This window comes from Garra rufa, chromosome 2, assembly GCF_049309525.1.
Source record: "Garra rufa chromosome 2, GarRuf1.0, whole genome shotgun sequence".
Lineage (NCBI taxonomy): Eukaryota > Metazoa > Chordata > Actinopteri > Cypriniformes > Cyprinidae > Garra > Garra rufa.
This window is the reverse complement of record NC_133362.1, coordinates 25501382-25522608: the sequence shown is the minus strand read 5'-3', so window position 1 is coordinate 25522608 and position 21227 is coordinate 25501382. Positions and strand designations below refer to the sequence as shown.

General features: G+C 35.1%; 2 protein-coding genes across 2 annotated transcripts; both read left to right on the top strand.

Annotated features, from left to right (window-relative positions):
• Positions 1–2119: 2119 nt before the first annotated feature.
• adam8a (ADAM metallopeptidase domain 8a) lies at positions 2120–10540 on the top strand. The gene is made up of 25 exons (XM_073834637.1): positions 2120–2171; positions 2289–2395; positions 2485–2558; positions 2660–2738; positions 2830–2906; positions 3576–3756; positions 4118–4183; positions 4267–4335; positions 4440–4609; positions 4767–4848; positions 4961–5094; positions 5209–5386; positions 6359–6448; positions 6566–6761; positions 6898–6964; positions 7048–7216; positions 7301–7378; positions 7535–7619; positions 7716–7833; positions 7927–8110; positions 8207–8242; positions 8344–8400; positions 9399–9470; positions 9566–9640; positions 9812–10540. Exons 1-25 carry the CDS (start codon positions 2120–2122, stop codon positions 9854–9856), a joined length of 2541 nt encoding a protein of 846 aa, XP_073690738.1. The 3' UTR covers positions 9857–10540.
• A 252-nt stretch (positions 10541–10792) lies between these two features.
• On the top strand, positions 10793–20535 carry spef1 (sperm flagellar 1). The gene is made up of 7 exons (XM_073833599.1): positions 10793–10913; positions 11490–11601; positions 11842–11992; positions 12111–12153; positions 15516–15585; positions 15671–15767; positions 20300–20535. Exons 1-7 carry the CDS (start codon positions 10793–10795, stop codon positions 20405–20407), a joined length of 702 nt encoding a protein of 233 aa, XP_073689700.1. The 3' UTR covers positions 20408–20535.
• Positions 20536–21227: the final 692 nt, after the last annotated feature.

The following is a 21227-nucleotide window of genomic DNA, read 5'->3' as shown; positions in this document are numbered from 1 at the left end:
TTTCTTTTTTTTTATATTAGGAGTGCAAAAACATACAACATGGTAGACACAGAAAAAACAACAGAAAAACCATACCAACAACAAAACAGCAATGATAATAAATGAAAATAAGCAAAAATGACAATCTGAATAATAATAATGGTATAAGTAGTATTAGCATGTTTAGAAATAATAGAAATAACCATAAATAGAAATAATCGAAGTAACAACAACAATAATAATACTAAAGATAGTGATGATAACGATGATATTTTGCGATGACAGTAACAGTAATATCAATAATAACAGTAATAATAATAGTAGTAATAAAAACAACAATAATACTAAAGATGGTGATGATGACAATAATATGTTGTAATGATAGTAACAGTAATATCAATCATATTAACAGTAATAATAATAATAATTATAGTAATAATAACAATACTAAAAGACTGTGATGGTAACTATAATATTTTGTTATGATATTCATTTTTTTTTCTAATCAAAATATTAAAACAGCCCTCATTTTTATTTGGAATGCTATTTTAAATGGATTTATTTATTTATTTCCAGTGTCCTCATTTTCACGTTCTGTCCCAACTAGTCTTTTGTCATATCCTTTTTGTAATAACGAACAAAACCTAGTTCCTTACTGCCTTCATCCTCCAGGAGATGACATCATTTTTGTTGAGAAAGCAGCACAAAAATAGGAGTAAAATGAGGTTATTTGAGGCAATTCATTCAGTTTGAATGTGTTGCTATACATTTATATTTTCAATTAAAAAATGAGTTTAATCGCATCCAAAATAAGTTTTTGTGTACATATGTGTGTGTACTGTGTATATTTCTTATGTATATAAATACACACACATGCATGTATTTAAGAAAAATGTTAATTTTATATATTCAATAAGTTTATATATAATGTAAATTATATTGTAAATTATATGTATAAAAATATATACATGTAAATATTTTCAAAATATATTATATATATTATATTTTTCAAAATAAATGATTAAATATTGTATGTGTGTATATACACACACACACACACACACACACATAATAAATATACACAGTACACACATATATTATATAAACAAAAATGTTTATTTTGGATGAAATTAATCGTTGCCCAGCACTAGCGATTAAATAGTTATATATTCATATAGGCTACCCTGCTGAAAAAAACCAGCTAAAACCAGCCTAGGCTGGTTGGCTGGTCTTAGCTGGTTTAGGCTGAAAGTAGCTGGTTTTAGCTGGTCTCCCAGCCTGGCCAGGCTGGTCAGGTTGGTTTTAGCTGGTGGTTTCCCAGCCGGACCAGCTAAGACCAGGCTGGTTGACCAGCTGAAACCAGCCAACCAGCCTAGGCTGGTTTTAGCTGTTTTTTTCACCAGGGTAGGCCTACTGGTATGTAAGTCATAGAGTAAATTTAGCTTTCAGATGAATCTCTTTTACTGGGATTGTGCCTTGTCTGTCATTTGTTATTTAATTATTCAATTTTATATTTATAAATTCTGAAAACTTTTGGCATAGAGACTTCTTGTCCCAGGCAGGGTGCCATCTTTCTCAGGTAGTGAGCCTCTATGAATAATTTCAATCTTCGGTCTATGACACCTTTATAATTTCCTTTTAAAACCACAGTGGCTGATGCATCATCTTCCTGTACACGCTAAACTTGTAAAATATGTCGGTTTAAAATTATTAAATGCACACTATTCTTAGGAGTGCATCTTCCCCATCTTACTCTAGTGGATTCAATGAGGTTTTGAGGTATTAATTTGAACAGAGATACAAACACAAGCATAGTCACTTTAGTTACAGCTGAGAAGATTTTAAAGTACATTCTTTTCACCTAGGCTATACTAGCCTACATAATTTATCCTTTTGTTTTTTAACAAAAAAAAAAACTGTTGTTCTATTGTTGTGTCACAAACAAACAAACAAACAAAAAAATACTGACACATTTACAGGGCCGTGACTCATTAGTGAGCAGTTTTCTGTTACCGGATGAGGAGGTCGTAGTCTCTTCATGCTAATTTACCGGCTAACCGAGGCGGAGCTTTAACTTTCAAGTAGCCGAGTTCCCACAGCAGCCCCCGAGTCCCGGCGCGAGTCCACAGGACAGTGAACCATGCGATACACTGGATTATTTATATCACTGCTTTCTTTTGTTTATACATGGGGTGAGCGAGCAGCATTATGAGGATTGTTTTACAGCGCGAATCATGTCACAATGCGTAATGTGTTTTTAATTTACTGATTACACATACTGATTATTTGTTTATTCACTGTTGCTTTAGAGAATCTTGAGGCTGCGAATCCAGCTTTACCTCATGTGATGCGCTATGATGTGGTCCGACCTCAGGCACTGAAAGAGCGAGCGAGGAGGAGCGCCTCTTCTCCCAAGGTCTGCTCATTTTCAGACTAGTTTTTGTAAACATAAATATTACTGTATATTTGACTTTTATTCATGCATGCTTGCTTTCACCCCTTTAGACATATCCTGAACAACTTGAATATGATTTGGCGGTAGATGGGAGGAACTTAACAATTTTTTTGCTCAAAAATAGGTGAGAATATGACTATTTAGAAATGACAAATTATGTTCTAAATAATGTTATGTGGAGGCCTTGTGTTCATACCTAGCCTAATTAAATTTCTTTTTCAACAGGGAGCTTTTAGGAACACATTACACCCTCTCACATTATACCAAAGATGGGATTTCAGAGACAATATCTTCAGATAATATTGTATGTTTAAACAGTAAAATAGCTTATTTTTGTCTGACACAGTACGTGAATGTTGATGCTTGAACTGTACATATTCTGTTTTTGACTTCAGGATCACTGCTACTATCAGGGACATGTCCATAATGTTGAAGACTCTTCAGTCAGTGTTGGACTTTGCTCTGGCATGGAGTAAGAGCATTTTCAATTTTAAGAATTTTTTGTAAATTATAGACATATATACTGTATCAAAATATATCAATCAATCAATCAATCAATCAACAATTACCCCTGCACACTCATAGGTGATCGATAAGTACATAGGTTAAATGACCAAAAACAGGTCCAACATCAAAGCAAAAAATAATAAATCCTACACACCATCCATACTTGGAAATGTATCAAAAATAGATTTATTCACCAGTGAATTGATCTATTTTTAAAACATTTGAAAGTAGTAAAATATATTAAATATGTGACCCTGGACTACAAAACCAGGCATCAGGGTCAATGTTTTGAGATTGAGATTTAACTATTTGAAAATCTGGAATCTGAGGGTGCAAAAAAATCTGAATATTGAGAAAATCGCCTTTAAAGTTGTCCAAATTAAGTTGATAGCAATGCATACTACTATTTAAAAATTAAGTTTTGATATAATTACTGTGGGAAATTTACAAAATGTCTTAATGGAACATGATCTTTACTTATATCCTAATGATTTTTGGCATAATTTTGACCCATACAATGTATTTTTGCCTATTGCTACAAATATACCTGTGCTACTTAAGACTAAATGACCACTAAATGTGTATTTTCTATACATCTTCCTTTTTAAAATATTGTGTCTTCTTCACCCTCTAGAGGCTTTCTGAGGGTCAAAAATCAAGTTTACTTGATTGAGCCCCTAGAAGAGTCTGTGGATGGTGACCATGCTATTTATAAGCAAGAGCATTTAAGGACAAAGCAAGGGACCTATGGATACATTAATGACACAGTCTATAACTTTGGTCCAAAGTCTAGTGGGCTATATAAAGGCAAAATGGTAATGATATTTTAATAATTCAATTCAGTTCATAGTTATTTGCATAGTGTTTTTTTACGATACATATTGTTTCAGTGCAGCTTAAAATGCATGTTTATACACTGAATGAAGAATATTATCAAACTGATGTCCATACGGGAGAACTATGCAGTTAGTTAATGAAATATATTCAAGCAAGTAAAGATCTTTTGTGAAGTTATTTAGATATATTTAGTGTTGGTTTCCAACATAGAAAATAAAAACTGTACTTGATCCTTATTTCATTATTAAGCAGCATGTTTATTTGGACCTCAACATCTTATTTATAATGATTAACCAAGTTCAATTTTATGACAATAACTTTATTTCGATTGCTCTTCAGATCAACAAAGCCCCCAGAGGAGGACAGCAGATTGTTGAGATGGTTTTGGTCGTTGATCATACAGAGGTATGAATTTGGTTGAAAAAAAAAGAGAAAATATGATGTTTTGTGTTTATATTGTTCAAATATATCCACACGTTTTCTTCCAGTACAACAAGTTTGGAAATTTTAAGAAGATGGAAGAAAGAATGATGTTGGTCGCAAATCACATAGACAAGGTATCATACAACTTTGTTCTTATGTTAATTAACATGTTATACATGGTTAGTACTGTATGATTTTCAGAATAATATTAATAAACGTTTTTGTTGTTCACGTTCAGCTTTACCGGCCTTTAAACATACGTGTCAGGTTGGTTGGACTTGAGATTTGGTCTCAAAGAGACTTGATTGATGTCAGCAATATACCAAACATTTCTCTGGAACGATTTTTACTATGGCGTCAGGATAGCCTGCTCAAGAGGAAGAAGCATGACAATGCTCATTTTATTACGTGAGTCACTGACTGCTCATCTTAATCCGTTTCTGTGCTGTGAATACCACATTTTTACTCACACTAAACACATTTAAAATGTGTCTTACCACAAGCTTTAAAACATGTATTTTTATGTTTAACAAAAATATCTTTTAATGCCTCTTTTTTTAATCAGTGCTGTAGATTTCGAAGGAACAACAGTTGGGTTGGCTACAATGTATGCTATGTGCTCTCCATCCTCTGGTGCTGTGAATGAGGTATAGTTATGAGCACATGTTTATATATATATAAATTAAGATTAAGAAATGGTACTTTTCTATTTATCCTGGTGAATAATATTATTGACATAAGATGTTTTTCTTTACAAAGGACCATAATAAAAATCCCATTGCTCTGGCTTCTACAATTGCCCATGAAATGGGACATAATCTGGGCATGTCACATGACGATTCAAGCTGTGGATGCTCCTCAGACAAGGGCTGCGTTATGTCAGACACCATTGGGTGAGGCTAACTGAAAATAGTTTTCATTAGAAATACATTTATGCAGTGGCACAAGAGACAGGCAACTATTATATTTTTCACAGACTATAATTTTCTTCCATACTTTTTCAACAGGTTTGTTTACCCTGATTCCTTCAGTACATGCAGTCAGTCTTCCTTAAAGGCGTTTTTGCAGAGCTATGACACTAGCTGTCTTCTAGATGTGCCAAATGAGAGTGAACTATATGGAGGTCCAGTTTGCGGAAATGCTTTTGTTGAAAATGGCGAAGAGTGCGACTGTGGAACTGTTGAGGTGTGATATGTTGGTTTATAAAATTTCCCAGTTGACACAACTTTGGTTTCTGTGTTAAAGTATGACTCAAATAGATTTGTGTATTTGACTATATATACATTACTGTTCAAAGGTTTGAGTTAAGTAAGAATTACGGTAATATTCTGAAATATTATTCTAATTTATTGTGAAATATGTGACCATGGACCACAAAACCAGTCTTAAGTAGCACGGGTATATTTGTAGCAATAGCCAAAAATACAATAAAAATATATAACAATAATAACATAAAACATTAGGATATTAAGTAAAGATCATGCTCCATGAAGATATCTTGTAAATTTCCTACTGAAAATATAGCAAAACTTAATTTTTTAATTAGTAATATGCATTGCTAAGAATTTCAGTTGGACAACTTTAAAGGCGATTTTCTCAACATTTAGATTTTTTGCACCCTCAGATATTCAAATAGTTGTATCTTGGGCAAATATTGTCCGATCCTAATAACTATACATCAGTGGAAAGAAGATTCTGAAGATGTATAAATCTCAGTTTTGACTGGTTTTGTGGTTCAGGGTCACATATTACAATTTAAAGTTACTCCAGTCTTTAGTGTCACATGATCTTACAGAAATCATTCTCATGTGCTGATTTGCTGCTCAAGAAACATTTTTTATTATCAGTCTTGAAAAATAGTTTTGCTGCTTGATATTTTTGTTGGAAACCATATGTTTTTAGTATTCTTTGATGAATGGAAAGTTTAAAAGAACAGTTTTATGTGTTTATTGTGTCTTAACTTCAATTTAATGTGTCCTTGAAAAAGTATCAGTTTCTTAAAAAAATATCTTACTGATCCCAATTATAGTTTTTTAAGGACAAAACATTGGTCACAAGCCACTGATCTCAAACCTTTGAATGCTAGTGTGTTCTGGAAAAACATTCTTAATTTTTTCTTCTTTTTTCTTATTTTTCATTTCATTTTTTGAATTTTAGGAATGTAACAATCCCTGCTGCAATGCCACCACTTGTCGACTAACTGAAGGTGCCCATTGTGCACATGGGGAGTGCTGCTACAATTGCCAGGTATCAGCAAAGCTGCCCACCAAGCTTAACAGGAAGACCATGCTAAAGTTTTGGACATGTAAATACATGTAAAAGTAGATTATTTCCTTAATATGTTTTGACAATCCTCCCTTGCAGCTGAAACATTCAGGTAGCCTGTGCAGAAAGAGCGCTCACGACTGTGATTTGGACGAATACTGTACAGGAGTGTCAGCCATCTGTCCTGAAGATGAATATAAGATGAATGGACTCCCTTGCAATTATAACAAGGGCTACTGTTACAATGGACAATGTCCAACACATAAGGAACACTGCAAGATGCTGTGGGGAACAGGTACTATTCTCACTGAGCCATTGCTCAAACACTGCTTTATTCATGCTCTTTTATGCTTTTACAAGTTTTGTGGAGAAGTATAGGGAAAAAATTAATTTCAATCATATTTCAATATTAATATCTTTTACATGTTTAGATGCTGAAGTGGATGCTGACACGTGCTTTCGTTATAATGTATATGACAGAACCTCCAAGAGTGCTGAGTAAGTATAACTTAGCTTTTCTTTGATGGTTGAACACTAAAAATAGTATTTTGTACATTGCTTTCTAATCTACACTTCTACAGGCACATGATGTGTGGGAAAATATACTGTTATGGTGGGAATCCTTTCCCCGTAACCAACAGAAAATCAACAGTAACTATTCAATCAAAAACCTGCTACATGGCTGTGGATACCTCGCCCACAGATGACTTGGGGATGGTTCCAGCAGGCACCAAATGTGGCATTAATAAGGCAAGAAAATAATGAATGTTTATTGCCTTACACAAAATACAAAGTGTATAAAAACTTTAATTTACTTCTTTTCTCAATCAACAGGTGTGTTACCACAACCTTTGCCAAGACATTAGTATATATGGCACTGAGAACTGTTCTGATAAATGCAACAATCGTGGGGTGAGTGATTTATTTGAAAGAAAACCATTATTGCATGCAATGTTTGTCATTCTGTGATACTGTGAAAGGTCACATTGCTTGGATGTGTTAAAACTATGCATGGATTATTGAAAAGCATAAACACATGTAAACATACTACTGACTTATATTTTAAAGGTGTGTAACCATGAGAGGAAGTGTCACTGTGATCCAGGATGGGCGTCACCCTATTGTGATGTTCAATTCTCAGAAGTTGACAAATGTAAACCAATTACATCCTTACCATATCTGTACTGCTTCACGTAATTCAATCTGACCATACAAAACTAATGTCAGTGTTAAATGTTCTCCTTTACAGTGAGAAAACAATCTGTGATCATTGGTGTGACTGTATCTGTAGTCGTTCTTGGATTGATCATTGTTATTGGAGCACTGGTGTGTCACAGGAACAAAATAACAGAATTTAGAAAGAAAAGGTAGGATTGCCATGCAACTGACAATCATGATCACTTTCTGTTATCATTTAAATTATTTTTGAACTAATAATGAAGGACATTCTCTTCTAAAAGGTCTCTGAAGGACATCCACTCTTCCTCAGGCCAGTGTAATCCAGCATTCCAACCAGGAAGTGCAAAGAACAGCCCCAGATGCACACAACCACGCATAAGTCAACCAAAATTCCTTGAGTCATCCACTACCCTGGCCTGCAAACCTCTCTATTCTGCAGCTACGCCCTCTAGATCAGCACCATTGGTAAAGTTATTCATTTAGCCTTGAAACAGGCTGTTCACTTTGTGCTTCCATTGAAGAAACTTAATCTTTCAACCGCTTATTTCTCACTCTGCACAGCCTCCAAAGAATAAACCACAAACTAGGACAGAACAGGTAGTTTATCTTGTCTAAAAATGCATGTAATTATTTACGTCTATTATTTCTATCTAAAACTGTTTTAATGAAAATGAAAATGAATGTCTATATTTTATTAGGTTGTGAAGCCTCCCGGCCCACCTCCTGGTGTTTCCAAAAACATTCATCCTGTTCAGGTAAGGCCCAGAATGTCTTAATATACACTACTATTCAAACGTTTGGGATCATTACAATATTTTTGAAAGAAAGAAATACTTTTTATTCAGCAAGGATGCATTAAATTGATTAAAAGTGACCAGTATAAAGATATTTACAGTTTTCTAAAAGCTTTCCATTTCAAATAATTTCTGTTCTTTTGAATTTTCTATTCATCAAAGAATCCTAAAGAAACAAAATGTATCATAATTTCCACAAAAATATTAAGCAGCACAGCTTTCAACACAGATAATAATGAGACATGTTTCTTGAGCACTCAATCTGCATATTAGATTGACTTCTGAAGGATCACTGAAGTCTAAAAAGCTGGCTTTGTCATCACATGACCACAAAACCAATCATAAGGGTAAATTTTGTGAAATTGAGATTTATACAATCTCAATATTTGGCCGAGATACAACTATTTAAAAATCTGGAATCTGAGTTTGCAAAACAATCTAAATATTGAGAAAATTGCCTTTAAAGTTGTCCAAATAAATGCATTTTACTAATTAAAAATTAGGTTTTTATATATTTATGGTAGGAAATTTACAAAATATCTTCATGGAACATGATCATTACATAAAATAAAAATCGATAATTTTGACCCATGCAATGTATTGTTGGCTATTGCTACAAATATACCCATGCTACTTAAGACTGGTTTTATCGTCTAGGATCACGTATATTAAAATAGAAAACAGTTGTTTTAACTTCTAATAATATTTCACAGTATTACTATATTTGCTGTATTTTTTATCAAATAAATGCAGCCTATGTTAATTATAAGAAATTTCTACTAAATGTAACAACCCCAAACTTTTGAATGATAGTGTACATACTGTATAATTAAGTATATTTTCATTTTAATATTGGTTACTTTTAATGACTCTAAGCTCATTACAAAGGTGACATGAAAATGCAGTGAGACTAAAAAGCAAGAAGTCATTTCTTATGTCATGTCTAAATTTAATTGCAGGCAAACCCCCTGCTTTCACCAGCTAAACCACTTCCTCCCACAAGACCGTTACCACCACTGGCATCTAAACCTGTAAGAGTCAATTTTTCCAAACATTTTAAGCACCTCATCCTACTGACGTAAAGACAATTCAATAGTATTAACCGTTCTTTGTTTTGCACTGATAGGTGACTAAGTCAAAACCACCACCAATGCCTCCTGTGAAACCCACTGGGATGCAGGCCGTATTCACTCCACCTCAGGTGTTGTAATGTTTTATTGCTTTGCATTTAACACTTCACTCATAAACCACAAAAAGCACTTTAAATTATCCAAAGAATTGCATTGTTAATGCTAATTTATTCAAATGGCTTGACAGTCAAGTTGTGGAAATTAATCTCAGTGTTTGAAAAGCTCTTTTGTATTCACTGTAGGTAATACAGAAAGTTGCACTAAAACCTGCTGCCAGGCCTAGATGATCTGGAACAACATGAGTTACTCTGAATCGTTGGGAGCTTGAGAAGAACCGTGGGCAGCGGTTTACGAGCTGAACAGAGCTGGTTGTTTTTTTGTGGTATAGCTCTGAATAACAAGATGGAGTTAAGGAAGATGGTAAAGCAGAATGAAACATTTGCACTGTAGGAATCGCTTTACACTTTTGGTACGACTTGTTTGTAATTTCTTTCATTATGTTTTGGCTTTTGTTTATTTATTTTATTTTAAAATTTAAAGAATGTTATTTGCAGCCGTTTACAGTCAGTTCAGATTGTGTCTCTATGCAAGTCTATGGAGTTCCTCTTTCAAAGTTCACACCACATTTCTGCCTAAGTGGGAGAATAAACGGTCTTTTTTGCAGTGTATTATGAGGTGTTCATACTTGTTTCTGCATACTGTTTCTTGTTTTTCTTTTTCATTATTTTGTACATAATTATTTACTTTTTGCAATTACAAGAGGGGACCTGTAAAAAGACTTGTGCTATAAGATCATTCTGAAGCATAATCCGTCCTTACTTTAGTGATTTGTCTTATTTATAAGTTTCTTACACCTTTTTTGTTGTTTGTTCTGTGATCCTTGTGGTTTTTGCACTCAAGACAATGGCAAACATTCGTTTTTTGCCCACCAAATATTTTAAATATATTATGTTCAAAACGTGCAATGATCTCAGCTGGTCTGATTTTACTCTTTAAATATGAGAATGTGCTTTTTTATTTGTTTACTATAATAAAGTTTTTCACATTTCTCTTTTAATCGGTTTACCTCGTTTATTTCCAAATCGCCTTCACACGTGTAACGACATGACCTCCACGGCACCCTGTATTTTCGTTGCCTAGAAACGAGTCAAACAACCATAATAATACCTGTACCATTGAGAGATAGTTGCGGGTTTTAATCACGCAGAAGCTTGTTTCAAATGATGGACGGGCCTAAACAATTAACGTTAGACGAAGAAACTTTGCAAGAGCTCTACGCGTGGATAGACAAGATACCGCTCTCCAGACCCAAACGGAATATAACAAGAGATTTTAGCGATGGAGGTATTTAATTCCTTCAAAAAACAAATAAAACCGCTGGCTAATAAACTATTATTAATGTTTGTTAGCATTTTAAGCAGTGTTGCCCTACATAAAAGTAACATCTGATCCTGGACCACAAAACCACTCTTAAGTGGCACTGGTATATTTGTAGCAATAATCAAAATTATCGTTTTTTCTTTCATGCCGATTGCCGAAAATCATTAGGATATTAAATAAAGATCATGTTCCATGCAGATATTTTGTGAATTCCTTCCGTAAATATATCAAAACTTAATTTTGATTAGTAATATGCATTGCTAAGAACTTTATTTGGACAACTTTAAAGGCAATTTCTCTATATTTAGATTTTTTTGCACGCTCAGAATATAGATTTTCAAATAAAGTTAGTTATATCTCGGTCAAATAATGTCCTATCCTAACAAACCAATCAATGGAAAGCTAAAAATGACCCCTTAAGACTGGTTTTGTGGTTCACATATAATATTATTATACTTACAATACTATGCCATTCAATACTAAAATATACCATTGTCACCTATTACCTATTGTCAGTATTTTGATGATTTCCTTAAGCAGTTATGACTGCAGAGGTAGTGAAGCATTTCTTTCCTAAGCTGGTGGAGCTGCACAACTACACGCCTGCACATTCCACGCAGCAGAAGCTGAGTAACTGGAGCACCCTAAACAGGCAAGTATATTTATTTGTTCTCCACGCAGACAGTAATGCAAACACCGGACTGCTTATCTGACCCCCTCGTGTCGCTTGACCCATTCCCCAGAGGATTGCAGGAATGTGACATTACACCTCAGCAACAACACTGGGATCTCCAGCTGAACTATTAACACTGAATTCTAGTAAGCTGCCTACCTAGATAGCATATTTGGGCAGCAGTAAGCATCACACAAATGCATCATTTTCTCATTTCAGAAAAGTTTTCTCCAAGTTGAACTTCCATATACCTGAGGAGACTCTGAAGAAAGTTGTTGTCAGCACAGCAGGATACATCGAACCAGTTCTTTGCTCTCTGAGGGAAAAGATAGAGGAAAAACAAGCTGGAAAACAATTAGATGGCACACAGGTGGGTCTGTGTATTTTTGCATTTGCGTTGCTACAGCATCTTTCTTCCGATATCATTTCCTCTTTCTTTAATGGTTGAATGAACAGTATTTTAACACTGCCTTATTCTTTTTTTATAGGACTTGGAGTATTACAGCACAACACACAGACAGCCGAGATCAGGTAAATACTGTAAATCATAGAAATGTTGATTTAGGTTTCCATTGTTTATAAGCTACAGTAGGGCAGTGAAGGTCATCTTGAGGAGATATGACAATGAGCAACATGGCCAGGAAGCGGGTGGGGGAGGGCCTGACAAGGACCCCCTGGGTTGTGGTCTGCTTTAGTAGCTGACATACTGACTGGATTTGAGTCTTGGTATATTAAGGGTGTGTTCACACTTGTAGTTTGGATCGTTTGGTTTATTTGGTCTGGACCAAAAAGGAAAATGATACATTTGGTCCTGGACCACTTAGCGTTCACACTGGCATTTTTGATAGTGAACCTAAAGATACCAAACCTAAAGGTATAGTGATATGTTCACAACCTGATTGGTCAGGTTGAATGATATATATATTTCATGATGGAATTTACTGAACACTCCAAACAAAAGGAACTCAAGTTGAACTCAAAGCAGTGCTCGGGTGTATGACATCAAAACTAAGTACGCTCATTGTTGAGTGCATATGATTTTATTTTACCAACTGCGAGCTCACGAAGAGCCCATAAAAGGCACTTTACCTCCTCGTTGCTCCACGTTTACCCTCTGTTTATTTAGTTTTGGATACACTGCTTGTTCCCTTCTTGAAATCATGTTACATAGCGTTGCATCTTGTCATTACTTTCTGGTTTAGAAGTATTTTTTAGAAATAGTTGGTCCTTGTTGCATTAATATTTCCTTTGGACTGCACCAGAGTTCGTTTAAAAGACCCATCTTTTTTTGGCAGTCTCTGTCCGCTTGTTTGGTACGCACCACAGTTTGGATGGCAGCGTTCACACTTACCAAAACGAACCGCGCTAACAAAGAAATCGCACCAGAGTTAGTTTTAATTGAGCCAAACATGATAAGCGTGAACACAGAGTGTTTTTATAAAACAGTCCCTCTTCAATTCAATGTGTTTTGGTCTTATGTAGATTAAAGAGATAGTTCACCCAAAAATGAAATCATTTAATCACCTTAATGATGTTCCATGAGACTTTGGTTAGTCTTTGGAACCAAATTAAGATATTTTTAATGAATAACTTGACCGGTTTCTGTTTTTCCATTGAAAGTCAAGGTCACCAAAACTTAGAAGATCAAAAAAGGTAATAAGGGTGTCATAAAACAAATTCATATGAGTCTTGTGAGGAGATGTGAGTAGTCTAAGTTGAATCCAAAATATAAGGCTGATTACCCCTTTGTAGTTGGTCTGCTAGTTGGTCAAACTAGTTCTTAAGACCTGTCTTAACATAGAGACCAAGTTTATGCAACTGGTCCCTGGACTTTTAAATGGAGGAGGAGAAACCTCAGGTTTCATTAAAAAACATCTTAATTTGTGGTTCAAAGCTTAACCAGTCTTATGGGTTTGGAACAACATGAGGGTAAGTAAACGATGTGAGGTTTTTGGGATTAACTGTCCTTTAAGCTCAAGAAGAAGGCCAAACCCTTATCCATAACTTCATGGACCATTCCTTTTTTAACCGTTTGTCTCCTGTAGAGTTGTGAAGATGCTGGAGTCTATTATGACAAACCTAAGCCATTTTAACACAGCAATCCCGGTAAATCGCCGTAAAATTAACAATATGACTTTACCGATAAATACACAAATATGCTGTTCACACAGGCAATGTTCAACAGGTATCAGAAGTCCCACATTATATCAACTGTTGTCTCTCACGAGAGAAGATGTGAACTGTAGATTTTTGTTGGCTGTCCCCTCATGTGAATTGTGATAATTCTGGTTGATGCTAGTGAGAATGATAATGTAATTCGACTGCTTAATTAGCTCATCAGTTCTATCTGAATACTTGGAAATGTGTCATCATCAGATTTTTTAGGAAGCTTAGTATTCATGAGGTCTGTGGTCATAGATATACACAGCCATTGCCTCAATAACTGTAAACCAAACTAGTAAGATTAGCAAGTTAAGTGTCGTAAGTACCAAGAATGCCCTTTTATGTCCAAAGAGGAACAGTCCTTAAAAAAATGTGTCAAGATATGTGATGGTCATGTGTCTGAGGTTTTGTGTGCTCAGATATTAGTTAGTTCACCAAAAAGCAACATTTCTGTCATGATTTTATCTTTTCCATAGAACACAAAAGAAGAAGTTTTAAAGCCCATACAATCAACAAAACCCCATTGGACCACACAAAATTTCATTGTATGTACAAAAAATGCTCAACAAAAAAGCAATGGCTTTATCCAAAAGCTAAGACAGGTGACTTTTTACCTTGCTGCCCTAATGTTTGCGCATTAAAAGCAGCATAAAGGTTTAATAATCTGCAGCCAAATAAGATTTGGTGATAACTAGTGAATATTTAATTACTACTGTCTAATGTCTTGCTAAGAATGACATCAAAAGTAAAAACTTCTGCACAACTTTCTGCACAAACTGACCACCAACCTTCATTTTGTGTGCTCCGGTTACAATTTCAGCTTGATAAGCAGTTATGAAAACTGTTTTTCTCTATTCATATTAAAATGGACTAACAAAACAGGCAGCTGTGTTTGGAAACAGGGCAAATGCACTGCATTGTCAGCAGAAGGAGACCAGATAGGTCAACTCTCCATTTCCCACACCTCATCATCATGGTGTCTTAGTCGTGACATCATCTGGTTTCAGGTCTGACCCCCTGTTTTCATGATAGAAAAGGTTCTGCGTCTATCAGCTCCGTTGATAGCCCTTATCACTTCCAACAGGCTCAACACATTTGGCTAAAAGCCCTTTTCGCCCATAGAAAACTCAAGCAAACAGTATGACTGAGTCTATTATGAGCCCAGAGAGGCTAGATTGTTTCTGATATATTATATTATCAAAGCACAGACCATTTCTATTAAGGAAACAGGAGTCCTTTGCTTTTTTGCTTTACTTGTTTCTGTAGGTGCTTTTGAATTTCAGCTTGTTATTTTATCCTTTATTGGATGTTTATAAGGTGAAGCACAGCTGGTGTTGATGATTCAGAGCTTAGAGCCAAATAAAACTCCCCTGCTCCGTAGTTACAGTCTGGTACCCTGTCAATGTGTCTTTTTGACCTTATTGTGTTTAATGGGTTCAAATGGAGTCTAATTAGTTTAGCCTTCCTGGCTAAGCAATTCTCATGAGCTTAAAAATCTTAAAGTATGGGGGAGCACCACTCAGCTAAAGGAAATTGATTCAGGGTATCGTGAGGGCAACGTCTCAGTGCCTGAAATAAGCCTGGAGGGATCCTGAAGTCGCTGTCTAAGCCAAGACCCGCTTGAGTTTTAGGCTATTGGCCTTTGTTGGTTTCAAACCAAAATGTTTATTTATTTATTTTTTGAATAAAATCTCTTGATCCCTTCTCCTTTTTTTCTCATATGTCTGCAGATAATCATCCGATGGTTATTGAGACCACTCATAACAATCCAGTCACTGTGAAGAAGACAGGCAAAGTCAGGTACTGAGTGATGAACTGTGATGTGAAATGGACTTTCTGAGGTTCACAAAGTCTTTATAATGGACTTGTTGGAAATCTTGTGTAGTGCTGCTGCAGCCTCGGGACCAAATGTGGATCCAGCTGTCCGTTTGCTCTTAGAGGAAAAGGAGCAAGCCATTTTGGCTTTACAGGAGACTGTTGAGGTAAGGTTTTGATATCAAAATGCTTTCTCCATTTCCAGTTTAATATGCAGAGACAAGTTCATTGGTTGAGTTCCCAGAAAAGTGTAAACACTGTTGCTGTCTGTTGTTTTCAGCATTGCCCTGCAAACAGTCATTATTTTTGAATTTGGTTTTGAGCCACTAGTGGTCCAGAAATCACACAGTGTACCTTTATAGTTGGCTTGAAATTTAATGTTCTGTTTTCTAAATCTCTGCTATTGATCTTTATCATAACTTAATCTTTCAGTCAAACAACAGACCTCTCTTTGGTGAATTTTGAGGATTCTCCAATCATTTAAATCCACTTAAATCCCCTGCAATCTTGTGTTCATCTATATCAAAAGCTGTTGAATAGAACCAAGTCCCCATCCTACATTTTTTTCCTTATTATTTGTCATACTCAGATGTACGTCACAATATGGAAGAAAAGATTTGTTGATACTCTGGTTTCATGCGACTTCAATGTGCATAAGTACACAGTGCCTTGCGAAAGTATTCATACCCATTCATTTTTTTCACATTTTGTTATGCTGCCTTATGTTAAACTGCTTTAAATTACTTTTTTCCATATCAGTCTACACTCCATACAACATATACTGGTAAACCAAAAAAAATGGTTTTTAACTTCTTTGCAAATTTATTAAAAATAAAAATCTTAAATGATTCCATTGCATAAGTATTCATACCCAATCTGGGACAGTTGAAATTTAGCTGAAGGGCATTCATATTGCTTGTAGATGTTACTACACTTCAAGTGAAGTGAAACTGTTGCAAATTTAATTGAATATGTATAATCTGGGCATTCATATTGCTTGTAGATGTTACTACACTTCAAGTGAAGTGAAACTGTTGCAAATTTAATTGAATATGTATAATTTGGAAAGGCACAAACACGTCTTAATAAAAAGTATAATAGCTGAAAATGCATATCAGCAAAAACCAACCCCTGAGGTAAAAAAAAAAAAAACTGCCTGTAGAGCTCAGAGACAGGATTGCATCAAGCTACACACCTGTGGAAGAGTTTAGAAAAAATTCTGCTACATTGAAGGTTCACAGAAGCATGTAGTCTCCATTACCCTTAATGGAATAAGTTTGAAACAACCAAGAATCTTCCTAGAGCTGGCCTCCTGGCCAAACTGAGCAATTAACGAAGAAGGGCTTTGGCTAGAGTGGTGACCAAGAACCTGATAGTCACTCTAGTTGAGCTTCATGATCATATATGTGGATGGGAGAAACTTACAAAAGAGACAGACATCACTTCAACACTCAACCGATCTGGGCTTAATTGTAGTGTGGCAAGATATAATCCTTTCCTCAGTTAGGACACCTGAAAACACACTTGGAATTTGCAAAAAAGCATCCTAAGGACCCTCAGAATGTGAAAAACAAGATTCCGATGAACTTCAATTCCAAGCATCAACTTAATAAAAAATAACAAAAATACTTTTGCAAGGCACTGTAAATTCATTTTAAATCTTTTTTTTTTTTTTTGGCATTTTTTGCCCTTATTACAGTTGGTTGACAGGAAGTGAAGATGTATGGATCAGGAAAGATCCAAAAGGCAGGACTTGAACTCAGGACAGCCAAAGAGCACCAGTACTAAATGTTGGCATGCTGCCCACATTGCTATCAGTGCTGACATGAGTGCAATCTTATGACTTGCAATCCCAAATTCTAATCATAACAAGTTTCAGCACCTTTAGCATAACAATGCCAGCTGGTGAGAGATGCTTATGTCGCAAAAGGAAATGTGTCCTTCCTGTGCTGTTCTCCTGGCAAGTGGTCAAGGGCTGCAGGTCACATGTTCTCTGACATGTTTCCTGTCACTGTTGCAAATGTGGTAAAAAAATTGCAAGGTTTTTAAATGAGTCACTCTTGAGCTCAGCAGCTGTGATATTTGTCACTTGACAGTTAGTAAGACAATTTTAAGGTTGCAACAACATTCAAATGTTTAAGGATTCAAAAATTCAACTGTTTGCATTGCAATTCAAAGAAAACTATATACACTGCAAAAAAGGCTTATTTTACTTAGTATTTTGTCTTGTTTCTAGTCAAAAGGAGATCATCCTTATTTTAAAGGATTAGTTCACTTTCAGAACAAAAATGTACAGGTAATGTACTCACCCCTTTTCATCCAAAATGTTCATGTCTTTCTTTCTTTAGTCGTAAAGAAATTATGTTTTTGGAGGAAAACATTTCAGGGCCCGTATTCACAAAACATCTTAAGGCCTAAATGTAGCTCATAACTTGCCGATTTAGGAGAAAATGTAAAAAATAATGGGCGTGTCAATCCTAAATTTAGGACTCCTAAATTTTTGCTCTAAGAGTATTTCACAAAGCATTTTAGCACTAAAAGTAGCTCCTAAATCTGTGAAACATTAGGACTCCTAAGTCACTAAGACCAAATCACAAACTAGGTCTATCCTCAACTATCCTACATTACAAATATTACAAACCATCAATTTTTAATTAATAAATGGTTTCCTGTACAGTTTTTTGGTACATATTCCATTAGGATTTAGAGCTTTTAACAAGCCACCAATAGAAGGTGACCTAATATCGGTAGAGATTAACAGGCACCATTACAGTTACCATTAAAACCAATACAGTTTCTATTTAACCAGTAAAAACATAAAAACATTTTTTAATGGTTTCCATTTTAGTTTTTTGTTTTTTATTTAGCAGGGCTAAAATGGCTGTTGCCGGCTTTCTGCCTTGGAACGTAAACATTTTAGTAACATGTTGCATTTATTGGCACACATGTTTTCCCTCGCATCTTTTTTGGTTTTGGAGGTTATCCATATTCCAGATTTTCTTTTGATTATATCCTTGTTTTCGTTAACAGGTTGGGTAAGAAGCTGTTCTTGAGTCCAGTTCGGTTTTCTTTTACGTTTGCATGTCTTACTATCAGCCATGATTATTCTTGTCGGTCAATTAAAATGTTGTTTATATGCATATCTGCTAATTGTTTATGAGAAGAACACATGCAAGAGGCTGACAATTAGATGAACATATACTTGTTTAAATATTGACACAAATTTACATTAGTGGCAACATCTTTATTTTGAAACCTTTATTTGAATATGGCAACATAATATCGGCCTCTACAATATTTTATGAATAAATCTCTGACAGAGACCCCTCCCCTGTCAGCCAATCACTGTGTGCATAGTTAGTTAGCATGCTGACATCATCCATAGCAACAAGGTCAACTCCGCCCTTACTCTTAGTTTAAGACTTCTCTCTATTCCTTAGTAAAATTTTGTCTCAGCAGCTTTGTGAATAAGTTTTTAGGAGAAACTCTTAGCTAAAAACCTTTACTGCTATTTAGGAGAACTCTTAATGCTAAGATAAAATGTTTTGTGAATACGGGCCCAGGATTTCTTTCCATATAATGGATATGTATGGTGCCCTCAAGTTTGAACTTCCAAAATGCAGTTTAAATGCAGCTTCAAAGGGCACTAAATGATCACAGCCGAGGAAGAAGGGTCTTATCTAGCGAAACGATCAGTTATTTTCGAAACAAACTGACAGCTTATATACTTTTTAACCTCTAATGCTCGTCTTGTCTTGTCTCTGCGAGGCACATGCGTAGTATGTGTAATCCGGGACAATACAGTTAGGGTATGTCAAAAAAACTTTTGTTTTCGTCTTCAATGGCAAAATCGTCCTACAATGCTGTTTTACCTTTTTTTGTAAAGGGCTTTTGAACTTCTTTGTATGTTCACTTTGTAAACACTGGGTCGGTACTTTTGCAGCGATGTAGGACAATTTTATAGTTGGAGGAGAAAACGATCTATACAGACTACGCATGTGCATCGCAGAGACGAGACAAGACGAGCATTTGAGGTTAAAAAGTACATAAATCGTCAATTTGTTTTGAATCGTTTCGCCAGATAAGACCCTTCTTCCTCAGCTGGGATCTTTAGAGCCCTTTGAAGCTGCATTTAAACCTCATTTTAAAAGATCAAACTTGGGGTCACCATACATATCCATTATATGAAGAGAAATCCTGAAATGTTTTCCTCAAAAAAAATTTTTTTTACGACTGCAAGAAAGAAAGACATAAACATCTTGGATGACAAGAGGGTGAGTACATTATCTGTACATTTTTGTTCTGAAAGTGAACTAATCCTTTAAGCAAAATGCACTTTTCAAATATTTGTTCCCCTGGAAAAAACACTAAATAGCTTATGTAATTTTTCTTATATAGTAAATGCATCTTAATTTTAGAATGTTTTGATATTTTGACTAGAAACAACACAAAAATACTAAGTAAGATAAGCCTTTTTTGCAGTGTAGTACCTGTTCTATTTTATGGAAATAATATCAACTTCTGCATCAAATAGTCATCAGAGTTTCTACGGAAGGAAATGACAACGCTTCAGTATGATTGCGACAGTAAACTTCTGTTTGTTCTTTCGTGCCGCTGTAAAGCTTTTGGTTTGCAGGCATTATATCATAAACAACTGCTGTTGAATATAACATACAGTAAATGTTATACTTTGCTCCAGATTTTACAGATTAAGGTAGACCGATTGGAGCATCTTGTGCATCTTAAAGATCTACGCATCGAGGACTTGACAAAGCACTTACAGCAATATAAGGCACGCAACTCATGATCTCATTATTAAAATATAGAGCCACTATTTATTTCAGGAAGTGAAACCCTTAATAAACTGTTACAGAGAGCTAGTCTGTTGTCCAAATGAAATCAACTCATTTTCCCAACTGTTTTCTGACCTGTGATTGTTAGCACTGAATACAAGCACTGATGTCAATAACTAGCATTTTGTATCAGTTGAGACTATCTACAGCAGTTTATGCCTTACACAAGAACCCACCAAACTTTGGCAGTCTTGGAAGTCTTTTGGAAGTCTTTATTCCTGGGGACATTGCAGCAATTCTGTGGATGATTTAGTTTATTCTGAACAGTATGATAGTGTTTTCATTTCATGTGGGATTATTGTCACTTTGATGTTGCAGTTTTGTGATTTCAGAACTTAATTGTCTAGAGTTTAGAGAGATTCCTTAAAAAATAAACCCAGAATGATTTACTTTTTAATTTTGGCATCACTGTATTTTGTAATTTTGCTGTGCAATTTATAATGTTCATAAGTCAGCTGACTTAACAATATTATTATGCGTCATGCCATAAGACCAGTATTGTGGTCTGCCATGTCTGGGTTTGATGTTGGACTGAAAGTAAAGAGTTTACATTAAAATGGATATCGATTTGACTGCAGCATGAAAACTCCTTTGGCCAACACTGTTTATAACAAAAGTTATGTATGGTTTTTGCACAAATGCAGTAAATGCAGACATTAATAGAAAGTAAAACGTTAAAGTTTCACTTCACCTTTCTCAAGAATAAATCTATACCTTATCCTCATTTGATTCATACAGGGAAACAGCGATGTCTGCCTACATGTATTATTATTA